We start from the raw sequence: 18,535 nt of genomic DNA on the forward strand, positions 1-18,535 counted from the left end.
AGGAGGTAACACCTCGAATCTGATGAAGCACCTGGCGACGCATAGCGTTTTTTTTTAAAGCCGAGAAATGCGCCGTATTTGATAGCTTGCTGCAAGACCTCACACCGAGCACATCTACTACGGGTGTGTAACTATGATGATGTTTGCTAGTTCACCTTACGTGCATTAATTTAATAACGTGGTTAGCCTACTTAACGTAAATTACACACAAACAACATTAAGCTACTCACCCAGAGAAGAACGGCTGCTGCTGCCATCATCATCCGTCATCATTTCTGCTACACTGGCAGGGCTAGGGGCCAGGACTCTCCTCTTCGGGTTCTTGGGGGATGTTGCTAACTCCGGGTCCAATAACAGGCACCACACCTGCAGTAGATGTGCTCGGTGTGAGGTCTTGCAGCAAGCTATCAAATACGGTGCATTTTTCAGCTTTTAAAAAATCGCTATGCGTGGCCAGGTGCTTCATCAAATTCGAGGTGTTACCTCCTTTGCACAGTATCACCTTAAAGCACTTGTTGCAGGCTGCTGAGTTTGCATCTTTTGCTGTGAAGTACAGCAAGACTTTTGACCGCTTCGCCTTGGGCATTTTTAACCCGTAGCTCTGCTCTAAAAGAACGTACGTACCTGGGCCCGCCTACTATCCTTGGAAAGGTAAAATGATTGGCTAGAATCCAAAGTGTATGACATCTCAAATTAAAATTCGGTCTGGTTACTACCGTTTATGTCAGGACCTGTGCAATAATGGCACTGGATACCAGTACCCATCCCCAGTCACCTATGAGATTTCTGTTCCTGTACCGCAGATGATTCTTTGGTCCACACTCTGCACAGGACTAACCTCCAGTCAATGTTGTTTAGATAGAAAGGACACATACCAATAGAACTAAACACACACATACACACAATTCTGATATTATAGAGCAGTAATCAAACTATAGTGGGTTTGTTTTGGTTTTATTTGTTTATACATGTTGTTATTTGGTTATTCGTCAAATGGCACTGTTCGATGTTCTTAGTATCTGCCAACATATTGGAGTTACTTCTTATAATCAACAGACATTGATCCAAAGCTCACAAAGAACTGCCAGCATTGCTGAGAGTTTTTGTCAGAAAAAGATGCTGGTTTAGGAGGAAGGTCTTTGAATGAGCTGGGTTCTTCTGTAGTTGCAACAAGCACTGAAGTTGTTGTGATCACCATGAATTTGGCAGTCTCCCAACTCAACATGACAGCATTCCAGGAAATACAGACGAAATGCGTCTGGGATGTATGAAATGGAACTACATTTGTGACTTATTGAGGAGCTGCCCACGCTTTTCAGAAGTCTCTGTCCTACTGCTTGTCTTGTGTAAACTTATTATCCTCATTGGCTTGGCCTATGGTATTGATTAGAGAATAGTCACAATGTTGCATCAATCCAAGACAAAAGTAAATATATTGTATAGCCACCCTCAACCCCCAAAACAACTCTGACCTATTGAGTGGTCCTCAATAGGTCCCTGTTACAGAGTCATGTAATAGGGGCCCTAATACAACCCTAATACGGAGTCATATATATATATATATTGTATTGGCCATAAACTCAGAAAAATGTGTTTTGAGGTATCAAATCAAATTGTAAACAATTAGACCAGAGAACTCTGCTTTGGTTTTAGAGGCCCAAAAGCTATCCTGGAATAAATAAAGATTTTTAAAACTACAAATATGAAATGATAAAAAACCTGCAGTATCCAAAAGATCAATAGTTTGGCACTAGTTTGGAGAAGACTGGTGGAATCTGAATTTTTCTTATTTTACAGAATGTAAAATAAAAATGTAAACTGTATTTTTTTCCCCCATGGATTGATATGGTATCGTGGATTTCAGCTTGTAATGAACTGTAACCAAAGATTTTTAATGAGCTCCTTTCATGGCTAATTAAAGTGTGTAATAACTAGCTGTTTTTTGCCTCATGCTGTCAGCTTTGACCATCAATGACAGGCAGGTTTCATGATTTACAAATTTCTCCTCCTCTTTCCTGCTAGTTATGTCTTGTTGTCTGCACTGACAGTGTAACAGATAACACAGAGCGCCTCCGACTGACAGAGTGAAGGCCTGAATCTCCTCCTGCTACGTCTCAGTTATCTGCATAGCCTGAATTAGTCAGTCATCTCACTCCCACTTTATAGAGTGCAGCATGTCACTTGTCAAAACGCATCCACGATAACTTGAAGCCTACAAAAACACACACACACGCACACAATCTGGCACACACTAACAAAGACAGATGAACAAGTGCGGACAGTTACACTTGAGGCTGGCAGCCTTCACCTGCGAGAGTCTACAGCTCATTGTAAATGGCATCACGAGTTACACAGCAGGGTGCAAAACAACGATCTTAAAAGGTATTAAAAAAAGGAAAAACAACTACACGCATTGTGACTCATGATCTTGCACTTCTTAGACATGAAACCCTATATCCACTTTCAGGCTAAAGATACAGCACTCTACTGTTTGAAGGCACAATGGAAATGATAAAAGTGGGATGAACATATAAGCTGTTCTTGTGAATGCAAGTGCACAGATGTGAGTAATTTTTTTTAGAATGACATTGACTTTTTAATGTTGTAAATAATGCTAATTTATGACATCTTAATGTTTTTGCTATTTACTATAACTATAACAATATTATAACAATATTGTATGAGGAAAAAATAAGTCTAGCCCAAATTATGCCCTTTAAAAAAAAGTCACATATCCTCTGTATATCCACCATAATCATGCCTCTACTGAAAAAACAATTCAAGCTGAATGAAGGGACAGACTGTGTGTACACGTATACATGTATAGACTATCCAGAGGGGGTGTTTGACGTTCCCTGTTTCAAGCAACGTGGCAGAAGGGCTGGAAGTCCATGATCTGATGCTGAAGAGGAAGTTGGTCCTGCTGTGGACTGCACATATACCAGTTTGGATGCTGTAGTCTGATTTGGTGTCTACAAGGCGGTAGCCATGCTGTGTCACATATATACAGCACTCTGTAGGATTCTGAGTGTCAGAGCTCAGGCTGTGTGTTAAGAAGCTGCCCTCGCTCTCCTGGAAGGTCAGCCTCTCTGCACTTGAAAAGCTTCTCATGTGCATCTATGCGTTCGACGGCCCTGCCTGCCTGGGTGACTGCTTGCAAGCTTGCCTGCCTGTGTGTCAGCCTCTAATGATGAGGATGATGGAGGGAATCAAAGAGGGGATGGCGCTGACGTTGGGGCGAGCTCTCCATAGGACACCAGGTGATTGGGGAGGGAGCTTTGAAGCAACTTGTTGGATGGCTGTCCATTAATGTAAAATATCTTCTTTTCAAAGAGCTTTATTCAAGCTCAGAGTAGCGGAGCCCATAGGGGTCAAGGTGTCTGGCAGAATAATCTCTCTCTCACTTTAGGCGGAAAAGAAGATAAAAGTAAGGATAGTGAATAGTGACCTGGGGCCTCATTTATAAAAATGTTCTATGTTTGAACTTAGTCTTAAGATCATGTGTTCAGATGTCTAGATCGCGTGCTTACAATCGATTCATGAAAGATGCTGAGGACTAAATAAAGGTGCTTAGATGGGCTCTGAGAATGTCATTTTCTGTTTCAGATCACAAAACAACTTAAACTGACCGCACCTGCCTTGTAGCTTCCCATTTTATAATGTTTAGTGGATAACAAAAACAGAGAGATGCTATTTTGAAAGGCAAGGCAATTATGTGCAAATAAAGTCTGTCAAATCTGCAAACTAACTTTTCACTGTCCTTCCATAACTCAAGGACAAGAAAGCCTTCGGTGTGACAAACAATTCCTGTCACCTTTCACTAACATATCTTATTGTTATGTTCGTAAATGGCAGCACAGTGGCCTTCAGTGTGGAGTTTGCATGTTCTCCCAGTGTTCGAGTGGTTCTCTCCTTCCGTGTACTCTGGCTTCCTTCCACGGTCCAAAGAAATGCACTTAGTGGGTAAATTGGCCATAGTTGTGAATGTCAGTGCAAGTGGTTGTCTATTTCTTTGTGCTAGCCTGCATCAGGCTGGCCACCTCCAGCCCTCCCACGACTCTGACAATGACTTGCAGAAGAACCACAGGCCTGAGTGTCTCTACGTAAACAGCAGAATAATCACTTTTTCAAAATTCAAGTTTTCTTGGTACAAAATAACTCACTGTTATAGTGTTCTATGTTTTCCATCTTTAAGGATTCTTAAAGGATTCTTAAGATGAAAATTGATTGTAAGAGTTTTTTATATGAGACCCCAGCCCGTCTCCTTGACCACTTCTGCTGCCGTGGCCTTGGAAAAGAGAAGAAAAGACATCTGTCCTTTTCATGAGTGATTTCTGCTTACATAAGAAGAATTTTATACACGCGGGTCACCAGTATATCAGGTTGAGCCTTGAGAAAGATATTGGGAGCGTTCCCGTCTCTGATCTGAGGACGTTATAAGCACGCTTTTTGATCATTTCTGGGTATCTATTTATATAATTTGGTCAGGGATCAATGTGACTCCTGGCACATAAAACAGCCAGCAGTTCTCACAGATCAATTTTCTCTAGTCACCATGAACTACGCAGGGACAGACAGAATTTTATCCACCAAGTAGCAGGTTTATGAATAGTGAGTTATGGTTGCGTAAATCGCCTCCATCCGTTTCAAGTTACTGCAATCGAGTTGCGGGTCTGTGTTGGCTTATGGGAGCGGCATTGAGAAAGGAGGAGAGAGCAAAATTTGAGTAAGAGTCAAAGATCACAGTGCCCTCATCATATGGTGTGACAATCCCTCTTGTCTCTTTCAGTGAGGCAAAAAGGAGACAAAGATGACACACAGCAGCTCAGCCTGTTCATGAACCCTATTAAATCCAAGGAAATCTTTGATATGTACTCTGATACCGCATTTTATTGATGCTGGGAGGGTGTTTACAATATCACATACAGTTCTGCATTCCAGGAGATCAGAGCTAGGACTGGTTTAGTCCTTGTGACCCTTGAGAGTACCCCCTAAACTCATACAACTGAACCAAGGTTGACTCTTGTCCGCTTGAGTTTTTACAAGCGTTTGTGATATATGGGCTCAATATGTTATGTCTGTCTATATGTTCTCTTTTATGCACACACTTATTTTAGTTGTCAGTCTGCTGATTATCACCCTGTTTAGATGCACTACTATATGCTCTGCGTGATCCAGGGAGTTACATCACATGGCATCGTGCCACATGTGCCAGCATTTTTCGGTGCAATATTTGAATTACTTGAAATTTATTTCACGAGTTATCGGAACATTTTTGTGGTTCACCCAGCAATTGGCATCAGGTTGAGTGTACATTTCTTAACATTTTGTTAGTGGTAGTCTTTGAATCAGGAGAAAAATCCCAGTATGAGAATTCCCAAACACACACACATTTATACACAAGCACTCAAAGGCTCCAGCTTCTGATCTGAGCTGACAACTCCTAAGCCACCGTTTCCTCATGCTGCTTAACTCAGACCACATTTCTCCCACTGAGCCTCTCTGCTCTCCCTAGTCTGGCTTCTCTCCCCATTCCATCCATCTTTCTCTCCGTTCCTGTAGCCAGCATCTGGTTTGAATATTGCAGTGCGTGCTACTGTGTTACCGATAGAAGTAGGGAGTGTAGGCTTCTCTTTGATTTTTCATCATCTCTCTTCCTGCTCAGATCCTACGATGCCTACGTTGAGAGAACAAAGCTGAGTGTGCAGCTTCTGTTCTGACAAACTGGATATAGATGCACTACAGAGGAAAAAAGAGTGCAGATGTATGTTATGTTATTTTGGTTTTGTATTTTCATGCACGTTTAATGTTTCATTTTGAGGTCATTCATTTCGTATTTGTGTGCTTTGTCGGCCGCTCATTTTGATCACACAGTTTGTGTTCATAATGCGAGGTTTATTTTCATGCTCATCTCAGTGTCCAAATTCACTTTTGTAGTTTCCTTGATGAAAACTGAATTTTTCCAATGATTTTGCAAATTTTAAGAACTTGCATTTTGGTATATGTTGAATCAAAGTAGGTAGTTTTCAGCACCAGAGAGATTTTTGTCCCTTTTAAGCATTTTGTTTTAGTAGATAACTACTATAGCAATGATGAAATCTAACTGTACGTGCTTTCAACATGCAGAGTTTTTAATCTAACAATGTCACACACTTTCATTTTTTATTTTAAAACAACTATATGCTGCATATTAAAATCATGGTTTCTTTCACAGACAGAAGCCAGGGAAACTATTCCGAGGATGTTAGCGGAATTGGACCTGGGCCGTACAGAAAAGTGTGTGAGAGTGAACTCGGTGTCTAGTGGCTTGGCTGAGGCGGACCTGGAGGTAATTTTGAAGGCCAAGGTTCTCCCTCGTGCCATCATGTTGCCCAAAGTGGAGGACACACAGGAAGTGCAATGGGTGAGTGAAAAATCATCATCGTCACGTATAAATAACTGTTGTTTTTCAAAATCAAAATAGGCTCAAAGTCACAAGTTGAGTTTTTTTCTGAGCCTGTAAAAAATGTATGAAAAAGTAAATAAATTAAAAAAAAACAGCAAAAAAACAGCTACACTTAAAGTTCCCATTGCATTTCTTTCTTTGAACTCTGACAGTCTTTTAAAAAGCACTGGTGATCTTGCACAAACTCATGAAGTAAGAAGAAACCTCGGGAATCTTCAAAGCAGTCATAACAAGCTTTCCCGTTTCCAAGTAAAAGAGGGAATCGATCCCTGTCAGGGACAGACAGAGTGTTTTTCTTGGCTGCTGCTCAAGAAACAGATGACATTTCTTCGGTTTAACTTCAGAAGCCTGATAACTTTCTGTAACAGCGCAATGGTGCCTTCTGCCTCTGGTGAACTCACGGAGGACTGCTGTGAACAGTGTCCTGTTGTGTCTAAGAACTGATTTAATCAAATGTAATACCCGATAGCCAAACCAGAATGCCTCAGATTCATTACTTTCTCTTATTCTTATACACCTTTAAATATAGCATGTTGCAAATGTTTACACATGTGCAAACTTGCAAAAAAAGGCAGTGCAGTCGTGGTTAGGCTATCAAAAACTGAAGCCAGATATTAAAAAGGTTGATTCTCTGAAAAAGGTCGCTAAACTGAATTGATGAATCTAATATGAAGCAATAGTGTTAGATGTTTTCCTGGTATTGGCCCTACCTCTGCTTTCTATAGATTAAAGGTAGGGCCAATACCAGGAAAACAAACCAAGATGGCCAAGACCAGGAAAACAGATGTAGAGAAGTCGAGCCCCAAAAAGTCAGCAGACATTGACATCATTAATGCAGACCTGTATGATCAGCTCCAGTCACATGCCAGGGTAAACAAGATTTATTCCCAGTCTACTTACTGTTTGCATCGACATCATTTGCTGACCTTCATTTTCATAAAAAAGGCACGGTGCTCGAACTACGTCGAAATGCTTTTCTTGCTGTCACTTTGCATTGAGTACCCCAAACAAGCAATGCAAAGTGGGGGATATAGCTTTTAAAGTAACGTTTTTTGGTCTCTACTATATCAAGCCGCATGTATTCAGAACAGTTACAGTTGATTAAACAAGCGCGACACGTTGTGATATGTTTAGAGGAGAGGTAATCTGTAGTAAAGGTGTATGTCTAGTCTGCTTCTTTTTTTTTTTCTTTTTGCCTCTGTGTTATTACATACATGCACGCACGCACACATTTGTGCTCATACTTGGTCTGAGGGAAGGAGCAGGAAGTTTTTAACTAGTGGCTTTAATTATAACATGTCTATTTCCTGCTGCCCTTTCTTTCTTGCAAGTATAATTGCTGACAGGTGTTCACTAATTCTCTCCCCTAGCTCCTTTCTCCCTTGGCTGCTTTTCTTCACTTAAGAAAGTCTTTTTTTTTTTTTTTTACTTAAAAAAAATCCACTTGTGTTGTTATGGTGACTCAGCCAACTTAGAAAGCTTTAAGTTGTGGATAACTGTCTGTTTATGTTATGTGGTGTTTTTTTTTTAATATTAATGCAAAAACTTAAGTTAGCCCTTTATATTGTTACTGTACCCCTTGAGAGAAAAAGCCTGTAGGTAGCTTGCTTGTTTTAAGCATTTGAGTTATTTGCCAGTATGATTTTTGCATCAGTTGGTGCATATGTACCCTTAGACAAAGTGAACTTGGTGGCACTCGATGAGGACCTGAGTCTTATCTTTATCCCATCCCTCCCAACTTTTTCAGTCTCTAGCCGCTTTGTACTTTTTTTGTGCGTCTGTGTGCGCATTCATGTTCCATGTGTTGTAAACAAGTGTCTGATTTTCTCCACTCTTGTAAGGCAGTGCAGTAAATCCCCTCACTTGTTTATTTTCCTCCCTTTTTATTGATATTAGCTCAGGAACCTCCAGACTGATTTGTCGCTAAAAGATGGACTTGCTTGTTTCTCTTTGTGTGGAAATCTTTTCCTCTGTCTTTCTCCTCTCCTCCGGCCCTTGTGTGACTGACAGGCCTTATTGGGCTGTAACAGGCGTAACTCCCTCCTTTGTTTGAATACAATTCTCACAAAGATTTCGGAGCCGTGTGCATTCTTTGCCCACCACACTATTTGGTGTGCACTGGGACCAAAAGAATCGCACCCTGTCCCGCTCCTCCTCCTCTGCTCCTCCTCCTGTCCCCTCCCCTCATCCCTTTCTCCGCTTCCCCTCTGTGAAATGAACACTTCAGCTGGCCGGAAACATTTAATCTGGCCCCCTTTTGAAGAAAATTAATTGAAACTTGTCCCACTATAGCCTCCTTTCTCTAGCTCTATCTCCCCCTCCTTCTCTTTTCATGATTGGGTGGCGAAATTATCAGAGGCCTTGTTTGCAGCGTGGCTTTGAATGAAGAGAAGAGGTGTTATTTCTTCTTTTAACGTTACTTCTTTTTTCCCTTTTTGGGCGGAATAACATTTTAAACAGGACCTAGTTTTAAGAGCCATTGATAGCTAATGGTTGCTGCACCCATCCGAGTACCAGTGAACAAGGACTGTAGTACCTCTTGTATGCAGTGTAAATCAGACCCTTAAAGTGTATAATAGCTGAGGAGGAGAATACAGCAGAAGGACATAAACATGTAATCAGAAAGCCTCGGAGGCTTTTCAGCCGGCGGTACTGCGTGGAGCTGTCATTTGTTTCCCTTTGGTGGAAACCAAACAGTCCACTCAGCCTTGTTAGGGTTTGCATGGCGCAGCGTTTTGGTGGTAATCTCCGTGTGTAATATCAGATAGGTTTCCCCACAACAGGCCATATCTATCTAGTTTCCTCTGTCACAGAAATAGGTTTATCTACACCCTCTTTTCACACTCCCTCTCGGACCCCCGCACCCCTTCCTGTGTTTGTGAAGGGGGGGGGGGGATATTATGCTAAGCCCCCAGCGTTAGTTTTTATGTTGCCATAGCAACCTTGCTCCCACAGGGTTGTGACCTCAGATGATTACAGTACAAAGCCTATTGGGTCTTGAAAACCTCTTTGAAGATGAAAAGACTTTGATGGTTTGTATTTATGCAAATCTCTCAGATATGATTTATCCAACTGAGATTGAATGGAGAGATGATTAAAATTGCCCCTATTTTTTGAAATCCTTCAATGGAGGCCCACTCTTTCAGTTTTGAGAACAAGAGTGGTGAGTGTGAGCGTGGGGGTTATTTTGCTCTTCGTTTAGAAAAATAGTAGCGCCGTACCTGAGGTTATTTATAACCGTCCTTTCTTTTTTTTTCCCCCAGTGTGTCAAAGAGGAAGAAAACGGCATGGGGGGGAGGGTGGGGGGGACATGGAGGTAGACATTTCTACTCTGAGCTTTTGCACTCTCTTCTTTTTTGTCTTTTTTTTTTTTTGTCTGGCTTTGAAAGGAAATATCTGACGGAGGGGGCTTTTGTGTGTTTCCAGATGATAGATTTAGGAATTTGGGCTACCCCACTGGCAGTCCAGGGCTAGCTGTGAACTGGTCTGTTGGAAAAAATTGGAATGCTTTGGTCTTCAAAGAATTAAACTTGGTTTTAAAGGCCTACTTAGGTGAGCTTGCATATTAGCAGGAGTCGTGCAGGATAAAGGCCTCACCAAAATGTCACATCACACTCTGATTGTTGCTCCAGTCTCCCTGTTCCCTGCCACGGAGGAGGGACGCAAAACAGAATAATGTCACAGTAAAACACACTCAAAGACATCCTAAATCTTGTTTCTTCTCCCCTTTTCCGTATTTTGTTTCTTCTTTGGTTTTGCTGTGTGTGAGTGTGTGTGCATGTGCTGGGGCGTGCGTGTGCACATTTACATGTGTGCACACAGTCTCGGGGGAGCACATTCTGTAGTTGTGCAGAGCCTCTGAAAGAAGGTAGAGCAGAAGACTTCAGACGAAGGGGGGAACCCTGGTGATAATGTAAAATATTTCATTTCACTTGCTTTTGTTGCCGCTCTCATGTGCTTGCTCTCTGCGCTATTTGAACCCTCATAGATGTGCCTCTGAATAAGGACCGAAATGGGAACAGTGCAAGTAATAAAGGTGTCAAGATTTGTATCAAAAGTGAGTTTTTGCACATTAAGATTTTTTTTTTCTCTCCACCTTCTCTGTCTTATCCCACAGTGACTTTTGAAAGATGTGTCAAATCATTTACGATTGTTACTGCTGAATATTTTTTTTCCTTCCAGTTTTTAAAATCACACACACAACCACACAATCGCTCTGTGCCTCAGATTTCTCTTTCTGTTGCGTTTTCTCATTCGCTTAACTAATAGTGCGCTGATAAGTCCACTGAGGGTTGCAGCAGAGTAGATGCACAAATTATCCAAGAAATTGTAACTGGGTTTAAGATGATTATACATATGGAAATTCAATATTCCTATGGTAAGTGTTAAGACATGTATCGAATGCTCCAAATAAGCACAAATATCCTGTGTATTATCTTGTACAGGGTAGTGAGAGCAAATGAGTTTATTGCATTCGCTTCACAGAAACAGTGGGTTTTGTTAATGAGTGCACGAGCATGAAATGGTCCCCGTGTGCTTAGTTTGTTGACAGGTTTCAGCACCACTTGAAAGGATGGGCACTGACAGAACCCATTCGCCTCATCACCTTTGTGGAAACCGCTGTGGGCCTGCTCAATTTTAAGGTAAATTACAAACAACATCTCCCCCCCTCCACACAAAAAAAAAAAAAAGGAAAAAAAAACTGCATGCGTAAGACATTTTTCTGTTTGTCCATTGTTCACTTTAGATTAAAGACTGCATCAGTGAGCAGAGAACTCCACATGTCTAAAATAAAAGGGATTCAAAGCTTTCAGACTGTCCCCCTCAAAACGAGCCTTTTGAGGCTTTTTTTTTTCTACCTCTCCGTCGCGTGTCCCTCTCTCTGACTGTCCTCTTCAGACACGCTGACATTTTTTAATTAGAACCATTTTAATATCGTCACAGTGCAAAAGTTCTTAATGATATTTCAGATAGCATCAAAGTGATTTTTTTTTTTTTTTGGTAATAGTACATCACGACCTTCAGCTACACGAGAAAAGAGGGCACGGTTTGGGGCATTTGGGGAGAAACCAGCTGTCATTGCGTCTTCTGATTTGTCTTTTAGTTCTTCAGCCTAATTCTGGGACTGTGGTTGGAAGTATATGTGTTTTGGTGGCAGGGGGTGGCTCTGTGTGCTGTCTTGAGAACACCCTGTAATTTTTTTTTTTTTTTTTTTTTTGCCCAGGCTGAACCCAGGGTTACAAGCATGAAAAAAAAACTCGCTGTGGCACAGCTAGTGGTGAAATTAATTTGGAGGCCAACAAAAGCAGGAAACATGTTCATATTGTTTCACAGCCTTCGCCACAGACAATCGCATTCAAAAGGGTTTCTTTCTTTTTTAAAGTTTTACTTTCCCCCGTAATAATTGGAGCCATTAGTCTTTGCTTTTGTTGTTGTTGTTTGATTTTTTTTTTCAAATCTTTTTTGAAGAGCAATGAAATATAATTTGAAAATCTTTTTGTTTTCCTTTAGTAAAATAAAGCAGCTCCACGATGTGTTAGTGATTCGTGTTTTCTTAACACAAACTACTGTTCTGTTATATGCAAAAATGTAAACATTTAATCATTTAAATTAAGAAAAACAGGAAACATTTAAGGTTACTTTACAGGTTTTAAAAACTTTACTGCTTCAGTCTTAACAAATTAAACCGTGTGTAAAATAGCAGGGAGGCTTGATATGCAACTTTTCCTTAAGAGCCGCGAGCCAGGTGTCTGTTTACATACCTGCAGGTGGCACCTTTAGTGGGCTGGTATAATAATATGAGTCCTTGAGGAAAGAAAGCTTGGAATGTAATTGGGAGAGATAAATGATGTGTGTTATTATATTACCTTTATGTTAAAGATTTCAGAAAGAGTAATTAGGATAGTTTTGTGATGACGAGTGTAAAATTAGTAGCATTTGTTACAGTTTAGCCTGTTTTCGTCTGTTTTACTTTAACCCATCTCAATCGGGCTGGTGTTTGTTCTTTCCAGGCGGTGTGTGAGGAAATTCGCTCGCTTGGTCCTAAGGTTGGTCTGCACCATGATGGCGTGGTGTTTGGCTCTGATGACTTCTGTGCAAGCATAGGTAGCTATTTCACATTCTGACACTGCTGACCCCAAATTCTCTTATTCTCTTCCTGGATTCATGGCAGAGAAGATCAATTTGTGTAAAATGCACAAGCTTAGTTGCTAGTCTTTAAATATAATGCATGTCACATGTTCTCAATTTTGAACACACAACTGCAGAACTGCAGGAAAAGGGAAGACATTTTTTTCCAGTCGAAATAAGGGATGATTTACAGACGTGGGATACCTAAGTGATAAGTGTATAAATGTAAATGTGCTGGAACTCAAAGATCTAATTCACTGAATCAGGTCACATGAGTAAAAAAGGACATTGTGTCAAAATGATTATTCTTTGGTTTTTGTTTCTTGTCATTAAACCCAATGAGTAGGTTTGTTTTAAAGCACAGAGTTAATGGGTAATGAAGCACAGAGACCAGTGGTTAATAATCCCAATCGACTGTTTGGCAGCAAGAATCGGAAATGACAGAATAAACCTTGATTTTTTTTTTTATTACATAAAAGGATGTGTCAGTGTACTTTATGTAATACCTGCTGCTCATCGCCCATCACCGTTTCATCTAACCTACACCTACTTACAGATCAACAGCGTCTCTTTGAGATCTTGTCTGGCAAACTGTGCATGTGTCCTTGGACTTTTTTTATAAGGTGCCACACGGACCAAGGATGCCAGAGAGCTCCTTTATGCAAGGCAGAGGGTGGTTGTGACTGCCAAAGCCTTTGGGCTACAGGCTATTGACCTGGTCTACATCGACTACAAAGATGTGGAGGGGCTGAGGCAGCAGGCCAGAGAAGGCGCTCTCATGGGCTTCACAGGTAAAGTTTCTTGTTTCTTTATCTGAAATCTGCCCTTGTTCCTTCAAGTCATGACTTGAGACATCACGTCTGTCACTGTGATTTACCTCTGATTTCTGCATTTGCTTCACATTGTTCTCATCTGTTGCTCTTACTTTACCTTCCTGATTATAGCATGGCAACGGGCATCCCTTACTTCCTGTTGCAAGCGGCATACAGGCAGTTCAGCTTTCACTCCCTCTGCCCTCTGTTACATGTGGGGTTGTTTTTGTTTTGTTTTTTTCTCCAAATGAGAATGGGGGAATGAACCAGCTGATAAATGCTTTAAAATGTTACATGAAACACTGTGGGAGGTGACAGAGCATCCTTTGGCTTTTCATTTGTTATTTATATACTTGTATTGCACACTGCAATGAAGATCTCACATTTCTTTTGTGCCTGTATGAATGGGTGTGTGTGCACTTGAGTATGTATAATTAAAAGGAGTTATTAGTGTGTGATAGTGTGTCTATAGCCAGGTCATGCTTTTTGTGTGTGCGTGTGTCTGTGTGTGTATGTGTGTGTAGCCCTGCAGACTGCCTGCAACAGACCACAGAAGGCAGGACAACCTGTTCCCACAGTGTGTTTTTGCAGGCACTGTTCTTGCAATCCTCCAAATAATTCTTTGATATTTTTGTACCATTTTTTAGATTTTAAAATCCTAAATATATGTAGCTTTTCCCCCCGTGTGGTGTAGATCCACATAAACTAAGGCAACACATGACTGAATTTCATGGATTTGTAATGGCTAGGATTTTTTATTTTTTATTTTTTGCCCCAGTTTCAGATCATTTTAGCAGAACAGCATCGGACATTAGTCGCCAATCACATTGGGAAAAGATGGAGAAAAAATAAGCACTGGCACAAAAAGCGTAAATCCCTTTGTACACTCTTCTGAACATCTACTCGACACACACGTTACCTTGCACTTAAAATCAACAAATCAGTCTGGAGTTGAGCTTCTTTTGTTGCTTTTGATTTTTTGGTTTTGGTTGTCTCATACAGAAACCCTTCCAGGTGACCTCATTTGCCACCTCTATTCTCTGGTGCAGCATGTTTGTGTGCATGCTTTTGATTGTGTTTATCTCAGAATTACTCTATATTGCACTATAGCCAAGTGCCTTTTATTTTTATTTTTATTTTACATTTTTCTTGTTTGTTTGTTTTAATTATGCTGCAATTTTACTCAGAATGTATATTATGTTTAGTACAGGGGTTCCTCACATTAATGCCATTATTAGACGTGTAATATACTGTTTTTGTTTAGTTGTTGGACTCGGCGTGATTCCAAGCAAACAGAGAATCAAAAGAAATCTGAAGTGTGGTTTACATGAAGCAAACGTTTTAAAAACAAATTAACAGAAACGGTCATTTGAAGAAATAAATGCTTTTGATTTGATATGGAGCAGAACTGTTTAAAGCAGTGGATTAGTGGCTTTCAAGCCATGGGCACTCTGTATAATCTTAGTTAGTAGCTATTACTGGCCCGAGTGTGCTTAAGCAATAATGCGGTGCAGCCAAAAGCTTCTACCTGTGCAGTAATTGACCTTGGCACTAACTAAGCCGCATACAGCACCCATTAGTGCTGAGCACGGAACACACTGTTCAAACGTAAACACTCGCTGCTGTTTACTGGTTAGCAGAAATTAAGCCAAACTCCTATGCAAATATATGTTGGGGAGGAATATCATCCGTTGAGTTCTTTATCAGTTCACTCTTTACTTTGTTAGCACTTTTTTTTAATGCGCTATAAATCAGGTTCCTGTTAAGGCTCAGTGATCCCTGTGAAAATGTTTGCTGCTCAGAAACAGCACTGTTCCACAAATTCTCTGCTCTTAGGGACCACATTTCACTTCCATCCCTGGGACCCTGCCCATCATTCGCTTGAGAGCACTTTGCTAAATAGCAATCCTCCAATGAGATGCCAGCACCACATGGCAGGCCGGGATTGGCTGGAGGGCATGATTGATGTATTTTAGGAGAACCAATGGGTTGTAACTGAGGGCACCTGAGTCACCCTTGTCTGCTTCTTCGCTCTGTCATTCTCCCCTTGTCCTAAACAACCACACACACCCTCACACTGACGCAAATAGACACCCTCTTTCCGTATTATAAACCTGGTGGTTTTCTGTGTGGAAACATGCCCCCGTCTTCTGCCCAGAAGTAAAACAGGTGGCAGAGAAGGGTACACACACACACACACACACACACACACACACACACACACACACACACACACACACACACACACACAAAACATACACTCGTCCTCTCTCACTTCTGATAGAAGGTAAACATACAGGCACAATGTTCCACTGAAAAATTATCACATAATATTTGCTTTCTACCTTTTTTTTTATGTTGAAATGAATCAGACTAACTGTTGCAGTGGCATATGCGCAAACACATGCACACATGCACAAGCCTGCAGACATACAAGTACACATTCATACACAACTCCAGAGTGGCCTGGGGAGTCCTCGGGCTGTTTGTTCAACAGAAAATGTGCTGTCACAATCTCTGCTTCACACACTGAACCCCCATCAGCAGTCACTGGCAGTTCGCAAATACACACACACACAAACACACAGAATGGGTTTTTGAACATATTTTGTCATATGCACACTTTCCTAAAAGGTGTCTATTTATTACAAATGGCAGTTTATGAATTATGTGGGCTCATAAGTAATTGTTCGAGCCTTTAACGATGGCGTGTTGATTGTGCGAGCGCTGCGGGTTTGTCTAGGGTTAACCAGGGTGAGTGGAGCAGGATGAAGAGAGGGTTTCTCTCTCTCGCCTCGTCTCCCCTCCTTGCCTTTCCTCCTCTCTCCTGGGCCGAATCCCCCCCCCTCCCTTTTTTTTTTTTTTTTCTTAGCCCGTGCAGCACGCCCGCCCGCTCAGCCACCTTGAAGGATTTGTTGTTGGCGACAGTGCTAAGCCCTAAAGTGTCGAGTTCCTGCTGGCTGCCTCAGAGCCGCCGTTCTCACCCAGACGTTTCATAACCTTAACTTATCACTACAAGTTTGATCTGCAAATGTACATGGGATTATGTCTGTGGCGTTCACCCACATTTAACTGAGAGGAAGTGGGAGTGGGAAGGTGGGGGGATTGTGGCAGATGGAGCCAGAAAATCCATGTTGGGATTCTGTTTAAGATCAGTGTCATTGTGAAGCCAGGGTTGCTGATCATATGGCATCCTAAAATTAAATATAGAAAAATGATACATGTCAATTCAGACATTGGATTATTAACTGTTTCACTGTGGTTATAAAATTAACACTTCATATACATTGCACTGTCTTATTTAGCCTTGTTTTTCCTTGTCAATTTCCAGTGATTTACTTACCTGTGTATGCCCACAAACTGTTCTTTCACAAACTGTTCTTTCATCAGTAAGTGTATTTTTTTTTTTTTTTTAGATGACTTCTGTCACATAATGAAGTCTTACTAAGCATTTAGTGACATTTCTGCTTAACAGCAGGGCTGCAAGCAGAGCGGAGACACGTTTTATCTGTCATAATGCACAGCATCGTCTGGCCCCGTTCAGCTTCCTGACTATCGTCATTCTGAAACTTATACAATCCTCTCTTGCTTCTCCTCTCTCATTGCCTCTCAGCCTCAGTCCTTCCTAATTCTCAGCCTGCTTTTCTTTTTCTATCATCTTTGTGCAGCAGTTCACATGAAAATTAGCATTTTATCTGGTTTTAGTCGTGCACGAATTGTATTACTTCTATATCAACAAGTAAAAGCATTGTTTTTAGAACACATTCTTCTTCTTCTTTTTTTTGGTTTCATTTGAAGGCACTGAAACCCCGCTGTTATAATTAGCACAGTTAATTTTCTTTTTGTGTGTGTGTTTCTCCGTAGGTAAGCAGGTTATCCACCCAGGGCAGGTCCAAGCTGTGCAAGAAGAGTTCTCCCCCAGCAAGGAGAGGGTCGAGTGGGCCAAAGAGCTCATTGCTGCTTTTGACCAACATCAGAAGGAGGGAAAGGTAATGTTAACATCCTTTGAGAAAAGTAAAACTGCATTTTTTTTTTTTCAGACTTTGAAAAGTCAGTGGAGTTTCTCTGTGATGGCAGTGTTTTGGTCTAAAATGTCTTAACATTTTTTCTCATAGCTGATAAAATGTAAGTGTGAAGGTGATCTTATTAATTTGTTATAATTCATCAGCTCCATAGATGGGTGTGTCATTTGCCTTAAATGTCAATTTTTTTTTAACACAAAAAGTGACTCTGTATATTCTTCTTGGTTATTAGTTTTTTAGTATTGGCTCTTAATCGATTTTTTTAGCAACTGTATTCAAGCTGCAGCGACGATTGAATTCCATTTTTATTCTTTTATACAGTAATATTTTTTTGTGAATCATTCAGAAGATGCACTGACTGAAAACCTTTTTTATAAATGATGTAAGAGTATTTCAAGTGATCCCTCCCCCTTAAATGGTCGTGTCCAGGACAGTAAAATATCTGTGTCGACTGTCTGTTGACAGGTCCGGGGTCTTTCTCTGCTCTATCACTCAGACCGATCTTTTGTGATACACAATTTTTGTGATACACACCTCTGTAGTTCCAGAGAATACGTACTGTACACCCCTGGGTGACTCTCAGAGACAACATAGGAGGGTGGAGGGGTGGGGGGAGCTGGGCCAATTAAGTGTACAATATTATTGTTCCTAATTTAGTGCATGGTTGGATCCTGTGTGCTGAGCTCTGTGGTCTATCTGCTGAGGTAATACACAATCTGCCTACACCTCTCTCACTGCCAGGGCTGCTCCTACTAAGCATCGCCCGAGGGATTCATATCTTACCCATCCCTCTGCTGTGTATGCATGTGTACGTGTCTTTCTGTGTGTGAGAGGGGAGTGTGTACGTAATGGTTTGAATGGTGAGCAGGATTTGTCCCTTTGTCTTACAATGTGACAGGTGCTTGCCTTTCATAATCTTTACCTCCAGCCACTGACAACAATTTTGACTAAAGGTTTTTTTTTCCTGCAGATTTTTTGTTTTGACTAATATGTCTGCTGCTAAATGTCAGTTTAAATAACACTCGAGGGTTATATTGTACGGCAGACGTTCCGAGCATTCGTCATGCAAATCAGGATCAAATGCGTTTTATTGGGCACGTCTGATCTCATGTTTCTCTCTGTGTTCT

General features: G+C 41.1%; 1 protein-coding gene across 1 annotated transcript in view; it reads left to right on the top strand.

The window, feature by feature from the left end:
- Nucleotides 1–18,535, top strand: part of clybl (citrate lyase beta like) — a 77,438-nt gene that overhangs the window by 45,501 nt on the left and 13,402 nt on the right. The window contains exons 3-7 of the mRNA XM_040005483.1: nucleotides 6,215–6,403; nucleotides 10,987–11,088; nucleotides 12,457–12,550; nucleotides 13,198–13,365; nucleotides 17,251–17,375. Of these exons, the coding sequence (XP_039861417.1) occupies nucleotides 6,215–6,403; nucleotides 10,987–11,088; nucleotides 12,457–12,550; nucleotides 13,198–13,365; nucleotides 17,251–17,375 (678 nt within the window). The remainder of the gene's footprint in view (nucleotides 1–6,214; nucleotides 6,404–10,986; nucleotides 11,089–12,456; nucleotides 12,551–13,197; nucleotides 13,366–17,250; nucleotides 17,376–18,535) is intronic.

This window comes from Simochromis diagramma, unplaced genomic scaffold (assembly GCF_900408965.1).
Source record: "Simochromis diagramma unplaced genomic scaffold, fSimDia1.1 OVJJ01000501.1, whole genome shotgun sequence".
In the NCBI taxonomy this organism is placed as follows: domain Eukaryota; kingdom Metazoa; phylum Chordata; class Actinopteri; order Cichliformes; family Cichlidae; genus Simochromis; species Simochromis diagramma.